The 20,212-nt window shown below is 42.5% G+C and overlaps 1 protein-coding gene across 1 annotated transcript in view; it reads right to left on the bottom strand.

Moving 5' to 3' along the window:
- Positions 1 to 8,163: 8,163 nt before the first annotated feature.
- The window catches only part of TIPARP (TCDD inducible poly(ADP-ribose) polymerase), a 93,692-nt gene continuing 81,643 nt past the window's right edge, over positions 8,164 to 20,212 (bottom strand). The window contains exons 5-6 of the mRNA XM_033958188.1: positions 16,193 to 16,459; positions 8,164 to 8,872 (exon numbers count right to left, since the gene is read on the bottom strand). Of these exons, the coding sequence (XP_033814079.1) occupies positions 8,425 to 8,872; positions 16,193 to 16,459 (715 nt within the window). The 3' untranslated portion in view covers positions 8,164 to 8,424. The remainder of the gene's footprint in view (positions 8,873 to 16,192; positions 16,460 to 20,212) is intronic.

The raw sequence follows: 20,212 nt of genomic DNA, 5'->3' as shown, positions 1-20,212 counted from the left end.
GCACTTTATATTTCCCACTATTTCTGTGCATTTGTTGCTGCTTCTTGTTTGCTGATCTACTTATTTAAGTAAGTTTTTCTCCTACTTTGCATAGTGGCATACCAAGGGCAGGGTGGTCGGGGATGATCTGCCCTGGGTCAGATCATATGGGTTGCTCTGGTCCCTTCCCCATATGCAGCCTTAAATCTTCAGGCCACCAGCAGTGTCAGTGAGCTAATCTTTCCCTCTGAAGCATGGGGAAGGAACCAGAGCACCCCCTTAAGATCTGTATTGACTGATGCTGCTGGCAGCCAACAGATGGCAAGTGGCAATCTGCAGGGAGGACAGAGAGATAGAGGTACCATCGGTGTTGGGGGGGGGGGGGGATAGAAATTCCACACTTGTTCAGGAGGAAGGAGAGGTAAGGGAGAAAGCTGCCAAATTGGGGAGGCATGAGGGAGAAGACCACTGAAGAAAAGGAGAGGTAGAAGAGAAAATGATGCCAGGCCATGGGAGAAGGAGGGAGGGAGAGGATAGAGATGACAGAGCTTGGATGGGAAGAGGGAGGGATGGAAGGGAAGGAGACAAAAGAAGAGAGATGTCGGAGCATGGGGGGGGGGAAGGGAGGGAGACAGATACCAGATCTGGGAGGAGGAAAGGAGAGTAGAAAAATGCCAAATCACAAGGGGAGGGGATGAAGAAGGGAAGAATGGAAGGAAAGGAGATAAGAGATGCCAGACCTTGGGGGGAGGGGGAGAAAGGAGAGGAGAGAAATGCCAAACCACAAGGAGAGAGGAATGGGGAAGAAGGGAGGGAGAGATGGAAAGAAAGGAAACAGAGATGGCAGACCAAGGGGAGGGAAGGGAAAGAGGATTGTGGAGGGGTAGGAATGAAAGGGAGATGCCAGAGCATGGGGAAGTGAATAAAGACAGAAAGAAGAGTGATAAAAATGGAGAGGCGGCACAAGCTGGATGAAGGGGGGAGAGGGAAGACAGTTTATGTAAGGGGCATAGAAAGTGGGCAGATGGAAGGTATAAGGTGAAGGAAGAATGACAAGTGGAATCAAGCTCTCTCTCATTTCCAAGTCTTCTGACTCAATGTTTGTTAAAAAAAGTTAAGAGTACTGGGCTTTGGGCTCAGTGCAGTGTTCTACACTTTCTGGAAGCTGTCTGTACCTTTGCTTAGTTGCACTTTGATCCAGATCAAATAGATATTGGAATATATAAGCTGTACCAAAAAAACATTTTATGAACCAGGTGCAATGTGGCTGGCCTACCTTATTGCTATTGTAAAATGATTTAAAAAAAAACAAAACACATCATAAAGATTTCAGATCTCCCTAGTCTTTTACTGCTTCTGAGCGACAGCTGGTGCTGTGACAAGTACTGTTCCCCCTCCATTTGATCTCTCCCCACCATTCTGTTCCCCTCATCTCCCATCTGCAATTTCTACCTTCAGATCATTCTAACCCACCTTCCTTCCATCATTGGTCTGTTACATTTTTTCATCTCAAGTTCTTTCTATTTTGGGCAATAGGATTACACCACTGCAACAACAGGATCACCTTTATCCTGTTATCTTAACCCAACTGCTCTGCTCATGCATAGGATACTTTTTGCAAACACATGCATAAGCATTTATCCTGAGCTTTATGTTGAAAAGGATTAGGTCCCAATTCCTGCCCCATACTTTCTCTGTCTCTGTCATTTGGAAGTCAGGTGCACCTGGGGACATATCTTAAAGACCAGAAATCATCTTCCAAAACATGTCCAATTTATTTCATATGTTTTCTAAGCGACCAATTCAAATGGGCACTTAGGAGATAATTCTAGATCTGGGGACCTTTACACAAGCACCCAGAGAGCTGGCCGAAAGGGCCTGTTCTTTAAAGCAATACATGCTAGCATACTATACAAGAAATTAAAATACCTAAGACTTAACGGCAGTTTTGGAAAGCTCATATTCTGATATTAAAGGGAGAGCTACATCGATTGTTAGTTTTATATTTGAGCAGGATCTTAACTCTATAATGAGATTATTTTTCAAAAGCTCTGTTTCACAATTTTGTGATAAAAAAATTTGGTTATATCATGATGTAATAAAATTAACCCAAGAAAGGCGGAAGTTATTTCTTGCAACGAGAGATGAGGCAAAGAAATTGGGTGCTATCTTTTTGTTAACCTACCCCTGCAAGTGTATTATTAAATATATGGGTTTGAAATATATATTTCATGTGCTCGATCAGCTAAGATCCTTTTTGGATCTCAAGGGGTTTATCAGAGATGGAGTGTCTGGTTCAAATAATTTGTAACTGGGGGGGGGGGGGGGGGGTTTGATGTTCATAGGGATTAAGTGGGCTACGAGTAAGTTCAAAGCAGGTAACAATACCAAGAAACTGACTGCAACATCAGGAATTACAACTTCTACTTATTTAAAAGAAATTCAGTGAATAAATCAGGATTTTAAAGCTTTCTGAAAACAGATATAATAAAGTTCAATCAAACAATCTGCGGCAAAACGTTCCAACATTTTACAGAGTAATACTAGTGGGGAAAAATGGTCATGAACAGATTTAAGGTGTAATTCCTTTACAGATGGAAATACTAATAATATTAGGCGGTCCTTGTTCCGACTGCATTTAATCATACTAACCAACTGAGCAACGAGAAAAATTCTCAAGAGAATAACCAGACACGGTTTTATGAATTAAACAAACCTCAAAAACAACTTTGGCTCTTACAGGCAGCCACTTCAGCTGCATCAAAGGTGACACGTGATCAGATCTAAATTTTCCATGTTTCAACCTAGCCACTGTATTCTGAATTAACTGCAATTTGCTCATCAGTTTAGATGAAACTCATAGATACAAAGAGTTACAATAGTCCAGCTGTGAGAGTCGACAGCCAAAATGCTTGGTTAAAAAAAAAAAACAAAACCAAGAATGGACTAAGCGCAATTGTCTAAACTTAAAACAATTTTTTTTGGTTAAGCGAGTCCAGCAGCATCCCTAAAACATGCCTACCTATAAAATATGGAGCTTTGTAGGATACACAAACACAGAATAGCACTTAGTTTGAATTTTGTCATTGACATGTGTTTGTGTACACACACGGTTTATTGAGCTGGATATTCCACTTTTTTTGAGATAAAACAAAGTGGTTTATAAACAAATTGATAGAAATGAATGCACTAAAGAAAAGTACAGAGGGAGCGGGCAAGGAAGGAGGGACATGCCGAAAGCCTGAAGTCATAATGCCGTTGTACAGGTGAGACCTCATCTGGAGTACTATGTGCAGTTCTGGAGGCCACATTAGAGTAAAGATGTGTGCAGAATTGAATCGGTTCAGCGGACGGCCACCAGGATGATCTCGGGGCTCAAGGGTCTCTCGTACGAAGAGAGACTGAACAAATTGCAGCTCTACACTCTCGAGAACGTAGGGAGAGGGGAGACATGATCGAAACATTTAAGTACCTCACCGGACGTGTCGAAGTGGAAGATGATATTTTCTTTCTCAAGGGACCCTCGGCCACAAGAGGGCACCCGTTCAAACTCAGGGGCGGAAAATTTCATGGCGACACCAGAAAGTATTTCTTCACAGAGAGAGTGGCTGATCATTGGAACAAGCTTCCAGTGCAGGTGATCGAGGCAGACAGCGTGCCAGACTTTAAGAATAAATGGGATACCCATGTGGGATCCCTACGAGGGTCAAGATAAGGAAATTAGGGCATAGACAGGGAGTGGGTAAGCAGAGTGGGCAGACTTGATGGGCTGTAGCCCTTTTCTGCCATCATGTTTCTATAATCAGAAAGTTCTATGACATCACAATGCAGGTGTAAAGAGCCTTAGCCTATAGGAAGAGGAGATGCAAATGTTAAGAGCCTTAGCCAATAGGGAGAGGAGGAGAGAGTGGTTGCTGCAGACACCAGAAAGTATTTCTTCACAGAGAGAGTGGCTGATCATTGGAACAAGCTTCCAGTGCAGGTGATCGAGGCAGACAGCGTGCCAGACTTTAAGAATAAATGGGATACCCATGTGGGATCCCTACGAGGGTCAAGATAAAAAAATTTGGGTCATTAGGGCATAGACAGGGGGTGGGTAGGCAGAGTGGACAGACTTGATGGGCTGTAGCCCTTTTCTGCCGTCATCTTCTATGTTTCTTCATCTTCTTCTATGTCTATGCAGAGAGCATCCTATGTGTGCCCTTGCTCCCAGGCTAGGAAGGCCAAAGGTCAGGGTGAAAAAAAGATGAGTTTTCAAAGCTGCTTTGAATTTGATGTATGCCATTATTCTAGCTGCACACTACATGCAATCGGCAAGCAACAGTGCCCTTTATAGAATTACCATCTTGGCACACAAAGAACAGTGGAAATGATCAGAGTTTGCCAACTGATGGAACATTTGTTTTGCTCACATTCAAAAAGAAAGCCAAATGCTTTGAAGACTATCCCTGCCAGATAGCACCCTGCAATTATACTTCTTGATTTCCTTGTTGATTACAACATATAAAAGGCAGCTGAGAACCACAGGACTGCTAGTCACTGCTCACATTGCATATGTTGGTCTTGCAAAGGCAATCTATAATGTTATATAACAACCATAGCCCAATAGGAAGTTGTTAATTTGATCCCTGTTTGCACTGTCCTTACAAAATCACATTAAAAACACGATGTCAAACTAGAGCTGCAGGAACTTGATTGCACAGAGGAATTTGCACCGAACAGGACAAATTATACACAGGAAGTCTAACGTGCACAACAGGAAGGCGAGAGTGGATAACTTAACACGATTGCATTAAAAGATATATTTTTAAACAAAAGAACCACAATTTTATAAATCTGTTAAAAAATAAAGGGGTCTTTTTGCAAAGCCGTGGTAGAGGTTTCCATGAGCGTCAGAGCATTTACACCGCCGGCCCACGATAGAAACCTCTACCACAGCTTTATAAAAGCCAGCGAAAATGAAGTAAATATTGTAAGGACACCTAGGCTACTCAACCAGTGGAAGTGTCAGGGTCCAGTATAAATCAGAGGACATAATTTGAGGTTGAGGGGTGGTAGATTCAGGGGCAATGTTAGGAAATTCTACTTTACGGAGAGGGTGGTGGATGCCTGGAATGCGCTCCCGAGAGAGGTGGTGGAGAGTAAAACTGTGACTGAGTTCAAAGAAGCGTGGGATGAACACAGAAGATTTAGAATCAGAAAATAATATTAAATATTGAACTAGGCCAGTTACTGGGCAGACTTGCACGGTCTGTGTCTGTATATGGCCGTTTGGTGGAGGATGGGCTGGGGAGGGCTTCAATGGCTGGGAGGGTGTAGATGGGCTGGAGTAAGTCTTAACAGAGATTTTGGCAGTTGGAACTCAAGCACAGTACCGGGTAAAGCTTTGGATTCTCGCCCAGAAATAGCTAAGAAGAAAAAAAAAAAAAAAATTTAAATTGAATCAGGTTGGGCAGACTGGATGGACCATTCGGGTCTTTATCTGCCGTCATCTACTATGTTACTAGCTTGCTCTGGAAATGAACCGATTGCTTGGCATAGATTTGTGAAGCAATAGTTTGCAGTAACTGGCCCTCTCTGGATTCTTGCATAAAAGTACAGAGGTGCACACATGAGACTTTGTGGAAGCTGGTAGAACTGGATCTCTAATAATATGTGTCTAAGTAATGACTTGGTACATAATTACAGATAACTGATGCTGCGTTCATGGGAATGAAGGAAAGGGAAGCTTATGGTGTTGCAGGAATAGAACCAGATTTAGGGAAAGAAGTTGTCAATGTGGGCTACCACTGAGACATGTTAATTTACGATTAACCCCATTTATTAGTAACTAGGTTCTCATTGCATACAATGGGACCTGTGCTAAAACAGCATGAGTTATCATGAAAATAACCTCTTAAATGGTAGCCCACATTGGTAACTAAGATTCTTGGTCTGTATGTGTTCTTAGTAAATAAGTGGACAACAAATCAAAAAGATTGCCTAAAATAAATATTACTTGTCGCAGATCATCTAAAATGCAGTACAAAGTGTCCACAACCTGCATCCTTATAGGTGAATTAATAAGGGGCACTTGCAGGGGCGTGTTTGGGGCAGGAAAGTGACACCCTAGCCTAGTTGAACCTTCAGCTGCGTGTCCCTTCCTACAGAAGGATGGCCCACAACCCTTTCCAGCAAGCACCCTTGAATTTCCTAGTCCTCTCCCCTGGTGTCCAGCATTTCCCCCTCCCCATATTGTTCACCATCTCTTCTCTTCCCTTCCCTAACCCCATGTTAGTGTGTATTGTGAATTTATTATTCCGCCTACTCCAACAAGCGGTCTTGGTGGTTTGCAATTCTAAAAAGAAAATGTAAATCAGTATGAGAAAAGAAATCCATTTGAGAACAGGAATGGATGACAATTTTCATACAGAGATACAACTGCCATTCAAACAAGTCTACCCAAAAAAAAAAATCATACTAACCAACTGCCCCTGTCTCGCCCACCCTCCAAAGCCAGGTTAAAAATGCGAGCTTTAAGAATCCTTTTAAAGTTGGTAAAGGATTGTTCAAGGTGAATATATGGGGACAGCTTTGGAGCAAGAGAGTAGTCGTCTTTTTGTATTTAATTTTTGCCTTATTTCCATACACATCCAGGGTGGGATTACTTTTCTATTTTAAATAAGGGAAGGTTATTGAAAGAAATATGCATTTGTGTTTTTATTGATCAATCAATGGGAGGGTGGGTGGGATAAAAGGGTTGCTTATGTATATATGTAATATGATTGTGCTTTTCTTGATTTATTATGTTTATTGCACTGTTAATATATAGAAAATCAATAAAGATAAAAAAAGAGTAAAAGGTGGATTTCCTAGTGCATTCATAATGTGCAGATGTAGGTGATGAGCATCTAGTGACCTATTGGGGGTAGGAGGGATAACAAATAAACCAGATATGGAGGTGCTTTGAATGGTGAACTGTGTTTTAAACAGGGGATTTTAAATAAAATGTGATAGCGTACCAGCAACCAATGCATTTTAATGAATAAAGGAATAATATGCTCACATTTTTTGGCTTGGCAGAGTAACCATAAAGCAGCACTTAAATTTGAACAGTTTGCAATCGTTTTTCTTGGGCGATGGGAAGGCCTGCATATATCACATTGCAGTAGTCCAGGCAAGAAACTAAAATGCGTGGGTCAGTGTATGAAATGAAGAGAGGTTGTGTGCACTATGCAAACCATGAAGTTTGCAAAGGGCCGAGAATCCTTTTCTTTCTTTCTCTTTTATTTATTTATTTTACAACAGAAGAGATTTGAATTGGGACATTAAGATTAGTGTCCAGCATAATGCCAAGTTAACAGAAGGAAGAAACAGGGCTAAATTGGTAAACCAAAGAGAACTAGGTATTTCCCTGCCTCCTCCTCCCCCCCCCCCCCCCCCCGTGTCTCGCATCTCTTTCCTGCCTCCTCTCTCCTAGTATCTAGCATGCCTCTTCCTCCCCCCCCCCATATATTCACCAGCTTCCATTCCCCTCCTTTCCCTAACACAGGTGTTCCATCTCATGTTGCCTCCCCAGCACAGAGATGTTCAGTGGTTTCCTTTCCTCCCTTACCCTCCCCAGCACGCCTGTAGAAAACTAATTACAGAGAGCACAGGGTCTTGAGTATACACACATGCTAAAGGCCTGCTGGGTCATGCTCCCTCCATACTTCCTGCTTTGAAGGGTGTAGAAGCTGGGCAGGCCTTGACAGGATGCTCGAGGCCCTGTGTTAGGTACAGTGAGTCACTGGTAGACACTGCAATTGCTGCCCTCAAAATTGTGCCCCCTTAGGTAGATGCCTAGTCTGCTAGCTTCACGAGACCCATGAGTACAAAGCTACCCATGAGCTCAGTACTTCAGTGGACTGCTGAAAATTACTCCACCTTTACAAAGGTGTTCTAGGCCAGCGTTTCCCAAGTCAGTCCTGGAGTAACCCCTTGCCAGTCAGCTTTTCAGGATATCCACAATGAATATGTGAAGTTGATTTGCATATGTTGGAGGTACCGTAAGCAAATCAATGTCATGCATATTCATTGTGGTTATCCTGAAAACCTGACTGAACAAGGGTGAAACACTGTTCTAGGTGACCAATCTCAACATCCCATGCCATTAGCAAAACAAATAATCTGTACGTAATATAATTGCTTTATAAAACATGAATATTTACTAACATAAATAAACAGTGTTTTATTAACAAAAGGCACAAATTTTTAACTATAAACAATGGAAAAAATATATATACAATTTGCACATATTCAAACAAATACACTATTGATCTTTTTTTGTTCCAGAAAAAGATTTTGTTTTCATTTCTACCTAACTTCTAAGGTTCACCGACTTCTGTACTTTGAAAATAAAACCATGTTTTTTTGCAAAATGCAAAGACCAGTTCGTAGTGCAGAGCTCAGCAGCAGCAAAGGTTGTCAAATGGGAACCGTATTACTGACTTCTTCATACTGGACGACAAAATAAGGGTAGCTCTGGTCATCATTAAAAATAACAAAAATTTGAGGTTCAAAGTAATTGTCCACACAAGAGTCATAGAGGTCACTGGTCATGATTCCTGGATTTAAAGGGGGAGGTCTCCTCATGGTATGGTTCCCAACTGTGTATCTTCCTGTAAGTACTTTAGCCAGAAACATGTAATGGACCCCTTTGGATGACTGTTTGGAAAAGTTGTGGGAGTAACTTGCCTTCCTGGCAAAGTAACTGCCTTGTCCATACATAGTGGCATGTTTCCCACAGACCCGTGGATCAAAGTTGTGTTTGCAGATCCCATCTACTACATCCTGCGAGGTCCCGTGAAACAAATGCCTTTCATTCATGATCTTATCCAGTCCCATCATTTTTTTAGACATGAATTCTTTTTTTCTAAAAGAGAAAGTAAATATTAGTTTCCAGATCACAAGACGTTCCCAAAATGTGCCAGTTGGTTTATTGTGTTCTGTTTGTACTGGGCCTTTTGAGGAGATATGATACAGAGATAAACTCAACCATGAATTTAAACAAGAGTCACTTTTTAACATCATCATCATACCTATTCTCCTCAATATTCAGCCTGCATTGGTTGGTGCTTTGTAAACTGCCGACAGCCATGGGCTGAATTAGACATGTATAATTTAATGCTGGACCTAATCTAGGCACCTGCATTCAATATCCAAGTCACAGAGCATTGCGACCGATATTCAGACCAGACATCCTTTTACGAAGGGTGTTAAGCGATAATAATACATATTTTGTGGCAGTTTTCCTATCAGCCACACCTACTTTCTAATTAAGTGCAAGTCACATCCTTACAAGGTGCTAATTGTTAATTATCGGGCTGATAAAGCCTTTTGAGTAATTAAGTTAGGCAGCTAAGGGCTAGATTCACAAAGCAAACCGATCATGTACCATTCGGTATGCGAGCCCTTTGCGACCTGATTTCCCTCGGACCTGATTCACTAACCTGTGTAGCGATCCGATCCTGATCTGTGCATGCAAATGAGGGGAATCGGCATGCAAAGCAGGAAGGACGCGATTCACCACCCTTTTTCTCTGACACACCGACTGGCTGGCCGATCAAGAACAAGCAACTGGTGAGGACCAATCGCTTGTGTAAAAACCTCCACTCTGAGTACTGCCTGCCCCGACTCTCCTGCTCTCTGCTGCCCTTCCCCGCAGTGTGAGCCCGTGGTTTTAAAGCGGGGCTGCACTGCAGGGAAGGGCGGCAAAGAGCAGGAGAGTCAAAGATTGCCCACCCCCCGGCCCGGCCCACTCAGACACCCCCCTGTACCTAAAAGTTAGGAGCAGGAGGGGTGCTCAGTCCCTCCTCTCCGTAGGCCTCCAGCAGTGGGAACAGGAGGAACCGCAAAGTTCTCCTGCTCCTTCTCCTCCGCCCTGCCCAACACAATGACGGCCTTAGGCCCTGCCCCATTGCATCATGTGATGTACAGGGAGGTGCCCAAGACCCTGGTTGGCTCAGGCGCCTTGGGCTCCTCCTCCTTTTAGGTACAGGGGGTGTCGGGATGGGGGGGGTGCGGCACAGGGAAGGCTTTTTTTTGTTTGTTTGTTATAGGCCTGATATTTTTTGGCCTATTAAAACAAATGAAGAAAAAAAAAAAGACGGCAGAGCCCTGACAGCAGTGACAGGAGGCTGCTTCTCCTGTCAGGGCTCTCCCCAACTCAATCTGATCCGTGCAGTCGGTTGGGGGCGTGCCATTTGAAAGAAGATGGTTGGCGAATCGGCAGTCTGCCTCCAATCGTACACGGATCGGAAGATTAGTGAATCTAGCCCTAGGTGCTTAACTTTAGGCATCATTTATAGAATCTGGGCCTTAGTGCCTCCCAATTAGGAGGAGGTAAGAGTTCTTGTGTTAACTTTTTCCAAATAATATGCACTAAAGTGAAATTTAGTGCACGATCTGAAAAAAAAACAAAACAAAAAAAGGAACTCCACCCCCTATAATACTGCTGCATTAGAAATAGGCTTAGTGCATGAGAAAACCCCATATGCTAACACAGCTTAGTAAAATGGCCCATACATGAGTAAAGTAAGACCTGGCTGTTTGCTAAAGGTAACAGAGTGAAAATTGCCACCAACTAGTTAAGTCCTTGCTCTGCCCCCAGACTGCCCTGGCACTAACTGGATATGCCACAGCAGACATCCAGTGGCAGAGCAGATCAAAGTGATTTAACCAAGGAGGAGCCTCTCCTGCTCAGTTAAATTGTTTACAAAGTTTAAAGTATTACTGGACTGAATTTTTAAAGCAGGAACTGTACAGTTGTGCTCCTGGCCACAGAGCTTAAAATCTAAGTGGGGTACCCAAGTTAGAGATAAATGACTAGTCCAAGGTCATTAAAAAAAAAAAAAAAAAAATCTGCGACATAAGCAGAATTTGAACCCTGGCTTTCCTCTATTTCAGTCCATTATTCTAACCACGAGGCCACTTCTTAAAAGGATTTTTAGTGTTGGTTGAGAGAGATCACACAAAATTAGACTTTATTTTAATCTTTCAAACAAGATTATCAAAGGCGGAAGAGAATAGGCTCAGAAAATACTGAAAAGAACTGTAATCAAGCCACTGCAGGAAGCTGCAAGATAATCTAAGGGAATGTGGGTGAAAGTGTAATTGCTCTCTCAGGGCTGCAGGAGATAGCAGTAACCTTGGTAGAAATTGTGCCAGAAAGCTGGGCCAGCAGTGGCAACCTGCATGCGTGGGGAACAGCCTGAGAATGACTCTTCCCTTGCGACAGAAAAAGGAACTCTGAACTGGAGACCCACAGAGCGAGTTCTTTTCAGAGGCTGTCAGCCTTGTGTGCACTACAAACATAGCTTAAACAGATTTCAACAGCTTGCCCTGCTCTCAAGGGAATGAATGTAAGTTGGGAGGGTAAACTAACCTTGCTGTTCTCCCAAAGGCACACGTTTTATGGCATACAGGGCTGGATTCAACACCTAGGGCTCCTTTTACAAAGCCGCGCTAGGGCCTTAACACGCGGAATAGCGTGCGCTAATCCGGCGCGTGCGTTAAAAACGCTAGCGCATCTTCGTAAAAAGGAGCCCCTAGTATTCAAAATTCAGTGCTGTACAGTATTCTGCAACAGGTATTTCGGAACTGGTGCCCTTTTGAGATCCGTGCTCAACTTTGGGGCACCAGAGCTAAGCCAACTAAAACCGGATGCAAACCACGGAGTGCAAATTGAGTATAGATCCGCATTATTCTATAACACTGTATGCGTGGAGAAATGCAAAGTGACACAATAAAACAGGGGAAGCAATTCCACAAAAATCAAACAGGCAAGAGCAAAGTGGAAATGTCCAATCAGATTGGTGCACAAAAAAGTGTCTTTCAACTCATCTGATAAATCCAATGGTCTTTATTAATCCAAAATAGCTCATACATCCAAAGCAACTCAATGACTCAACATTATCATGTTTCGGCCACCCGGCCTGCATCAGGAGTCTTAGGAGTCTTTGGGTATCAAATAGTCTCAAATGGTCTAAAGCAAAACGAACAAACCGTTGCTCCGAATCTGTAACACCACACAATAACACAGCCTTGCAAGGCTGTGTTATTGTGTGGTGTTACAGATTTGTGATATTGTGTGGTGTTACAGATTTGCTTTAGACCATTTGAGACTATTTGATACCCAAAGACTCCTAAGACTCCTGATGCAGGCCAGGTGGCCGAAACATGATCATGTCAAGTCATTGAGTTGCTTTGGATGTATGAGCTATTTTGGATTAATAAAGACCATTGGATTTATCAGATGAGTTGAAAGACACTTTTTTGTGCACCAATCTGATTGGACATTTCCACTTTGCTCTTGCCGAAATGCAAAGTGATGCATTTAGGCAGTAAGAATAAGGAACACGAGTATAGAATGTCAGGTGCAACTCTAGGTAAGAGCGAACAAGAAAAGGACCTGGGTGTACCGATAGATAGGACCCTGAAACCATCAGCACGATGTGCGGCGGCGGCAAAGAAAGCAAATAGAATGTTAGGCATGATAAAGAAGGGAATCACGAGTAGATCGGAGAAGGTCATAATGCCGCTTTATAGATCAATGGTGAGACCCCACTTGGAATACTGTGTCCAACATTGGTCTCCCAACCTAAAGAAGGATATAAAACTGCTGGAGAGGGTGCAGAGACGAGCAACAAAACTAGTAAAAGGTATGGAGAAAATGGAATACGAGGACCGACTTAAGAGACTGGGATTGTTCTCCCTTGAGAAAAGGAGACTGCGAGGGGATATGATCGAGATCTTCAAAATACTGAAAGAAATTGACAAAATAGAGCAGAAAAAACTATTTACACTGTCCAATTTGACACGGACAAGAGGACACGAAATGAAGCTAAGGGGGGACAAGTTCAGGACTAATATCAAGAAGTTCTGCTTCACTCAGAGAGTGGTTGACACCTAGAATGCTCTCCCAGAGGAGATTATTGCGGAATCAACCGTCCTAGGATTCAAAAGCAAACTAGATGCACAACTCCTTACGAGAGGCATAGAAGGATATGGGTGACTATAAATTACTAGTATATATTATATTCCCATATATATGTAAGAAAAAGTGTATCACTTTTTACTGGAGAATATGTGTAAGAAGAGGCCTCAGTAACGGAGCCCACGCACAGTCATATTCACAGACTGAGGTATTCGGCGTGGTTGTGCTGCTCCTTAACTCCAATCATTGGCCATCTTCTAAGTTTTTCTTTTATGTACTCTACCAGTATTTAGTTAATAAATCTTAAATGAAAATTGAATATTCTAGTTAATATCATGTACAATAAATATTTCCTTAACACTATCTCATTTTATCTCATTAGCATTTTTCTAACATTAGTGTCTTGTTTTCGTGTATCTACACAGTGTCTTTTTTTCTATATATACACTCTTTCATAGAATTGAGACTAGACTGACAAAAACTTTTTTTAATTATAACCAATACGGTTTTACTCAATTAAGACTCAGCTAGCACCAAGTTCCTAGCAAGTCTGGATTAGCTGTCGCCAAATATTCTAGTAGTTGAAAAACCACTTAGCTTTTAACAGTGCTTGTGTATCGGAGAAACCAACGTGGCCAGCGTTTCGTGGACTTCAACTTTTGTCCACTGCTTCAGGGCCATTTATTACACGTACCAAGCCATTTTCTGCAACAAACTAACAGCAGTCTCTGCTATAAATTACGCCAGGTGTACACCTGACAGGGCCTCCGCCTGTGCGGATCACCGGACTTGATGGACCGAAGGTCTGATCCGGGTATGGCGCTTCTTATGTTCTTATGCATTTTACAGAACACCGCTGACTCCCCACCACCCGGTGGAAATACACGTCCATTTATAAAATAGCACTTAAGTAAATATATTTTTTCTTGGATCTGCCATTTTTGCTCCATTTCAGTGCCTTGCGTCTGTTAGAATGCTTTTCCATACCAAAGTGGAAGTAGTGCCTATATATAGAACTTTCCCCATACTATATGGGCTTTGAGCAATCTGGGGAAAAGGTTTGCTGGAATTCATTGTGTGATCTGTGAATTGTAGGCTTCCTAAAAGCCATTCCTTAGGCAGTGGTTATCAATCTAGTCCTTGGAGCATATCCAGTCAGCTTTTCAGGGTATCCCCAGTGAATATGTATGAAACACAGGAATGCATGCAGATCTGGATATCCTAAAAAGATGACTGGTTGGGTGTGTCCCAGAAACTGGGTTGAGTGCTCCCGCCTTAGGCTAATAAATTATGGAAAAAAAGTTTTTGGGTTCTCCCCCCCCCCCCCCAGCATAACCACAGTGCAATGAATTAAATGTTACATTTAAATATTCTCAGTAAACCTTTGGCTATAAATCAGGGGTGTCCAACCTGCGGCCCGAGGTCTGCATGCGGCCTGTGAAGTATTTTGTGCGGCCCCGGTCGAGGGCGATGCAGTGTTTTCCTCTGCTGCCCCTTGGGTGTTTGCGGTCTTGCCGGCTCCCTCCTCTGTCTTGCTGCAGCGTTTGTGCATTTGTGTGACCCCAGAAACATTTTTTTGGGCCAATGCGGCCCAGGGAAGCCATAAGGTTGGACACCCCTGCTATAAATGAACCCAATTACCCAATGCTAAAAATTAGTGTCTTGCAGCAATGTTGCACTTGCAAAACCTTTTTGGTTAGGAAAATGTTATGGAAACACCTTTGCCTACATCCCCTGTGCCCTGTACCTAAAAAGAAATATTGGATAAATTCCATATGCTCCGAATATGTCTTCAAAAAAAGAGTACTAAATCAAATAAGGAAATTAAATAGCAGATGTCTTAGCACTCTACATACGAAACAGCAGAGGGGTAATACAACCACAAGTATGAGTCTTCCTGGTGTCATCCTGAAACTGTGTAGTTTCTTCCATCCTTTTTTAGCACTCACATGGAGCGGAGGAGTAACCTAAGGGTTAGTGCAGTGGGCTGAGAACCTGGGTTCAATTCCCACTGTGGTTCCTTCTGATCTTGCAAGCCACCTACTGTACTGTATATACTCAAACATAAACCAAAATTTTGGGGCCAAAAAAAAAAAAAAAGCCCAAAAATGGGGGTCTTGATTTATATTCAGGGCAGTGCTGACCCCCCCCCCCACACCTGAACCTGTTTGCAGGCCTCTGCTGGGCCTGCCATGAGAGCTGGTGCTCTAGCAGTGGCTAGGACAGAAGGGATCCCTACCGCCTCCTGTCCCAGCAAGTTTCTAATTATTTTTATCTGCCTCCCCAGCATACCTTATATATCCCTGGTGATCCAGCAGTGAACTGTGGCAGGAGTGATATTCCTTCACTCCTGCCCGTGTAGAGCCACTAGCTAATTGGCTGCTGCTGGATCACCAGGGATACTTAAAAAGGTACACGAGGAAGGGGGGAGGGAGATAAAAATAATTAGAATTGGCTGGGACAGGAGTATGCTGAACTAACAGGTCTCACGGCAGGCCCAGTGGAGGCATTGGGAGGGAGGGAAGGAGGAAAGGGTACAAAACCTGGCAGGGAGGGAGGGGGAATAGGGTGCAGAGCCTGGCAAGGCTAGGCACAGCACTTTAATACTAACACACACACACCCCGGTTTATATTCAAGTCAACCTTTTTTCATTCTTTTTTTTTGGGGGGGAGGGTTACCTCGGTTTATATTCAGGTCAGTTTATATTCGAGTATACACGGTAACCCTCCATCGCCCCAGGTAGAAAATTTAGACTGTGAGCCTACTAGGGACAGAATGTACCTGCATATAATAGATAAACCGCTTTGGCTGTACCACAGAAAGGCAGTATATCAAATGAAAGACCATTTACCCTTGCTGCTTTAAATAAGACTTTCAAAATGTCTTATTTTATGCTTAAATTCATTTAATTTAGTTTTTTAAATTTTTTTTTAAGGAAAGGAACATTTTAAACCGTGATGGCGGTTATTAGTGCAGGGAACCGCGCTGAATGCTTTGCGCTGCTCCTGACGCTCATAGAGTTCTTATGAGCATTGGGAGCAGCGCGGAGCATTCAGCGCGTCTCCCTGCATTAATAACCACTATCGTGGTTTAATTTAAAAAAAGGGGGGGGTGTTAAATGTTTATAAGTAAATAATCAGACAGAAAATGGAAAAAAAGGGAAAGTCTGCTTCCATCTATAAAGCAGCTATAGAAGCCGAATAGTTCATGACCCTAGCCATGTACACTGACACATTTGCCTAAGCCCTGGGCCTTACCTTTTGTATTTCTCCCAGAGGAATAAGTTCTGCACCCGCAGTATTTTCAAGATTCTGAACTTGGTCTCGGGTACTGACTTGTGAAACAAGTTATAAACGGTCCTGTAACTTTTGTCGTCCTTGGGGACAGGCACTTGAATGAACTCCTGAGAGGGATCCATGGGAATCCACGTTTCCGGATAAAAGCCGAGAGAGGTAGTGGCAGTGGGAGATGACACTTGGGAAGAGGCAGCTTCAACTGCTGAGGCAGGAAAACCTCCAAGCGTCCTAGTTTGGTAAAGAGGAAAAGGGTTCATCGTCAGAACATCTGTACACACACCATTCCAAATCAATTATTCGGTGAAGCATAGGATAACTGAGAAACCAGTATCAGCAGCAGGCCAAGAATCCTTAGTAACATTTATAGCTATAGGACTTTCCGCTAAATAAGAGCACTCAGTGAATTCAAAGTTCATATTTTATATAACAGAAAGTGCACTGCAGCAATAAACCTTGTTCCAATGCACTTTAAGGGATTCTAGTTCCTTTTAATTCAGATAGTTTAGAAAGCAAAACACCCACTGCTCTGTAATCTTTTTTGGCTTGGCTTGGATATGAAATCTTGTTCTTTCTTGCTTCTAGTTCAATTAGAACTTACCCTTCCAGGGCTTTCCTCCCACATTTGGGACTCTTTTCTACCCAACCTTAATCACTGTAGTGCTCGCCTTTTTGGCCAGAAGCCCAATGACTGCAACTCTATCCAGAGCCCGGAATGTGTACATCCGAGTCCAATTGTTACTTGTCAGCACTATGCAATAGTCGGACTTCCTCCCTTGCCCTAGGGCTGTTACTGTTTTTTTTTTCCCATTTGGTAATGTGTGCAGGCAGAAGCTCTAGGACAGATTCATACTTGATCTAGGCTCTTCCCTTCATTGTACTTTTTGCTCAAAATACTGATATTATAATTTCTCGAGAAGCCTTATTGTGCATATATCAGGGCATTAACCTAGAAAATATTTCAGAATGTAAAAACTGCATAGTTTATTAGTAAGAATAATGTAAATCCAGTTTCATATATTATCTATGCGGAAAGCCTCTGACTAATTACCAATCTACGTGGTTAATGAGGCCGCAATAAGAAACAATATTATCATTTTGTAATTACTGCTATTATCTTACTGGTCCCTTTGCTTATAAAAGCGAAAAACAGAAAATGTGGCATTACAGAGAACGATTTCACACTTTGTGGGCAATTTTATAAATAATTTTTCACATTCACAATTTGGATATATATCCAGTCTTCCTAAAATCACAATTTAAACATGTTACATGATATACATTTTGAAATACCAGTTTACACATGTGCACATTGTGAATAGGGCTGCCAAGTAACTATCACTTCATCTTAACTCCATCCCTGAAATATCTGAATACTGCTGAGATGGTTAGAAGAATTTTCACTGGTACTATCCAGACAGTGCAACTGAAAATCCCAAGCACAGTAAGTAAATATTAGTCCATCTGACTATCAGATCCATGGTTGTTAACGGGCCATCACAATCTCCCTTAGGCTTCAGAGTAGAGAATGACACGGGGACAGATTTTGCCCTGTCCCAGTAGGAATTCATTTTCCCATTCCGGTGAGTTCTTTTCCTGTCCCTGCCCCATTCCTGCAAGCCTCAAACACTTTAAAATCATAAGTAGCAACATTCTAGAGCTCAGATTGTGATGCCATAATGCCTCATTCCACCAATGCCTAAGCTCCGTCCTCAGGGAGGGTGTGGCGCAGCATCCTGAGGTTGTGGGTTCAAACCCACGCTGCTCCTTGTGACCCTAGGCAAGTCACTTAATCCCCCCATTGCCCCAGGTACGTTAGACAGATTGTGAGCCCACCGGGACAGAGAGGGAAAACTGCTTTGAGTACCTGAATAAATGCATGTAAACTGTTCTGAGCTCCCCTGGAAGAATGGTATAAAAATAAAATAAAAAAAAAAAAAAAAAAATCTGCACAAGATTCAAACACTTTAAAATCATAAGTGTTCGAGGCTTGTGCAGTTAAGGCAGAGCTTACAGGAATGGGACAGGGACGGGACAGGGAAATTGAGTTCCTGTGGGTACAGGGACAAATTTGTCCCCCGTGTCATTCTCTACTTCAGAGCCAGCTCATAGATGATTCAATCTGTTACACAGCTAGAACGGAGCCTGATTAGGAAGCAGTTGTCCAGGCATAAACAAGATGCAATGCTGTGTTTCCCAAGTTACAGCTCTTGCTGTGACAATTCCCCAAGAGTTTTTGAGCCATTCCTTTTATGCCACTATTTCACTGTCTTTGAACTGGGCTGGGAAAATATATGTGTCAGCACTGAACAACACAATGCAACACGATTTTTGTTTCTGGGCAGTAAATATAATTTCCTAATTGCTTATGCCTAAAAAGTATAGAAAATGTCTGTTATTTCCTTAACACTTTGTTTTTGTGACCAGGATAGTCAAATTTTGCCTATTTAAAATGTGAAAATGTTAAGTTTTCATCTTTTCATTCTTATAAAAATCATAAGCAACATATGAATCACAATTAACATATATTTATATTGAAGTTATACAAAGATGACCACAGAAGGATTTAGAAACGAGTAGTTTTTCAAGATTTGCGATTATATTGTAAGTCACTTTCATGAATCAGCCCCCAGATGTTGTCTCCCATCGTGTTCTCATTATATTGTCCTTGGTAGTAGCTTTTCAAGTTCAGTATATCCTGGTGGAAGTGCTTACCTTACGCCTTTGAGTATGCTCCCATGTTCTCCTTGAATGTTTCAAGATGAGCATCAAGGAAATAGACTTTGAGAGATATCCTACAGCCCATTTTACTGTCATTTTCACCAGATTCTTAACCAATTCCATATGGTTTTCGGCCTCATGATTGCCCAGGAAGCACCAAACCACTGCGTCAAAGCTCTTCCAAGCCGCTTTCTCCTTCCTAGTTAACATCTTGGGAAATTCTTTGCACTCCAGGAACTTCTTATCTGTGGTCCGACAAAGACACCAGCTTTGTCCTTTGCCTTGGACAGATTAGGGAAGATTTCTTGAAGTTACTTGAAGGCTGCCGACTCCTTAGCTAGAGCTCTAAGAAATTGTTTCATCAGGCCCAATTTGATATGCAGTGGTGGCATCGGCACCTTCTGGGGGTCCACCAGTGGTTCCCATTTGATGTTGTTTCTTCCCACAGAGAACTTGGTCCGCTGTAGACTGTCCTGTCTTTGGTAGTATGCCTTTCTCCAAAAGGCAGATATAGTAGGGAAACAGTAAAATCACATTGGAGATCCATTAGGAATGCCACCAATCTGAAGTCTCCAATGACCTTCCAGCAATACTTATCATACTTTCAAGGTGTCTACAAAGGTTTTGATGCTGTTGTAATCCTCTTGTGAGGTGCACTGAGTGAGCCACAGGAAGAAATTGGTACTTGTTTCCGTTATGAAGCACCACAGCTTTGATGCTCCAGGAAGAGCTGCCAATGAAGAAATCCCACTCTTTCATGTTGCAGGTGATTGCAATTGCTTCAGACTAGTCATATTGTAGCAGAAGCAGAGCCCATCTTGATGGGGGAAGAAGGTAGTAAAAGCTTGTTGACGCTTCCTCTGATCTGTGACTTGCACACTTTCATCCAACAGTTCCACTGTTCGAGCCCAGGCGTCAAAACCTCAGCACTGGACTTGGTGAGACCAAGATCTGTGATCAAATCGTTGAAGTCTTTTTAGTTTGGATAGTATGGATTTCTCTTATCAGCTGCACCACTGATATTGTCCCTCACTCTGACTTGCTGCTCTCTTCTGAAGACATCTGCTTTCTCTGGGGGGAGTGGGCAAAAGGGCCCCTAAGTTTTCTTAGCTTGGAATCAATCTGGAATGTTCTGCAAAAAAGGTAAATTTCAAAATATCAATGTCCTGGTCACAAAAGCAAAGTTTGTGGGAAAAGATAGCAATTTTCTATAGTTTTGTGGCATAGGCAATTAAGAAAGAACACTTATTACCCAGGAACAAA

This window comes from Geotrypetes seraphini, chromosome 9 (genome assembly GCF_902459505.1).
Source record: "Geotrypetes seraphini chromosome 9, aGeoSer1.1, whole genome shotgun sequence".
Taxonomy (NCBI): domain Eukaryota; kingdom Metazoa; phylum Chordata; class Amphibia; order Gymnophiona; family Dermophiidae; genus Geotrypetes; species Geotrypetes seraphini.
Note: the sequence above shows the minus strand (reverse complement) of the source record. Positions and strands in the feature narration are given on the sequence as shown.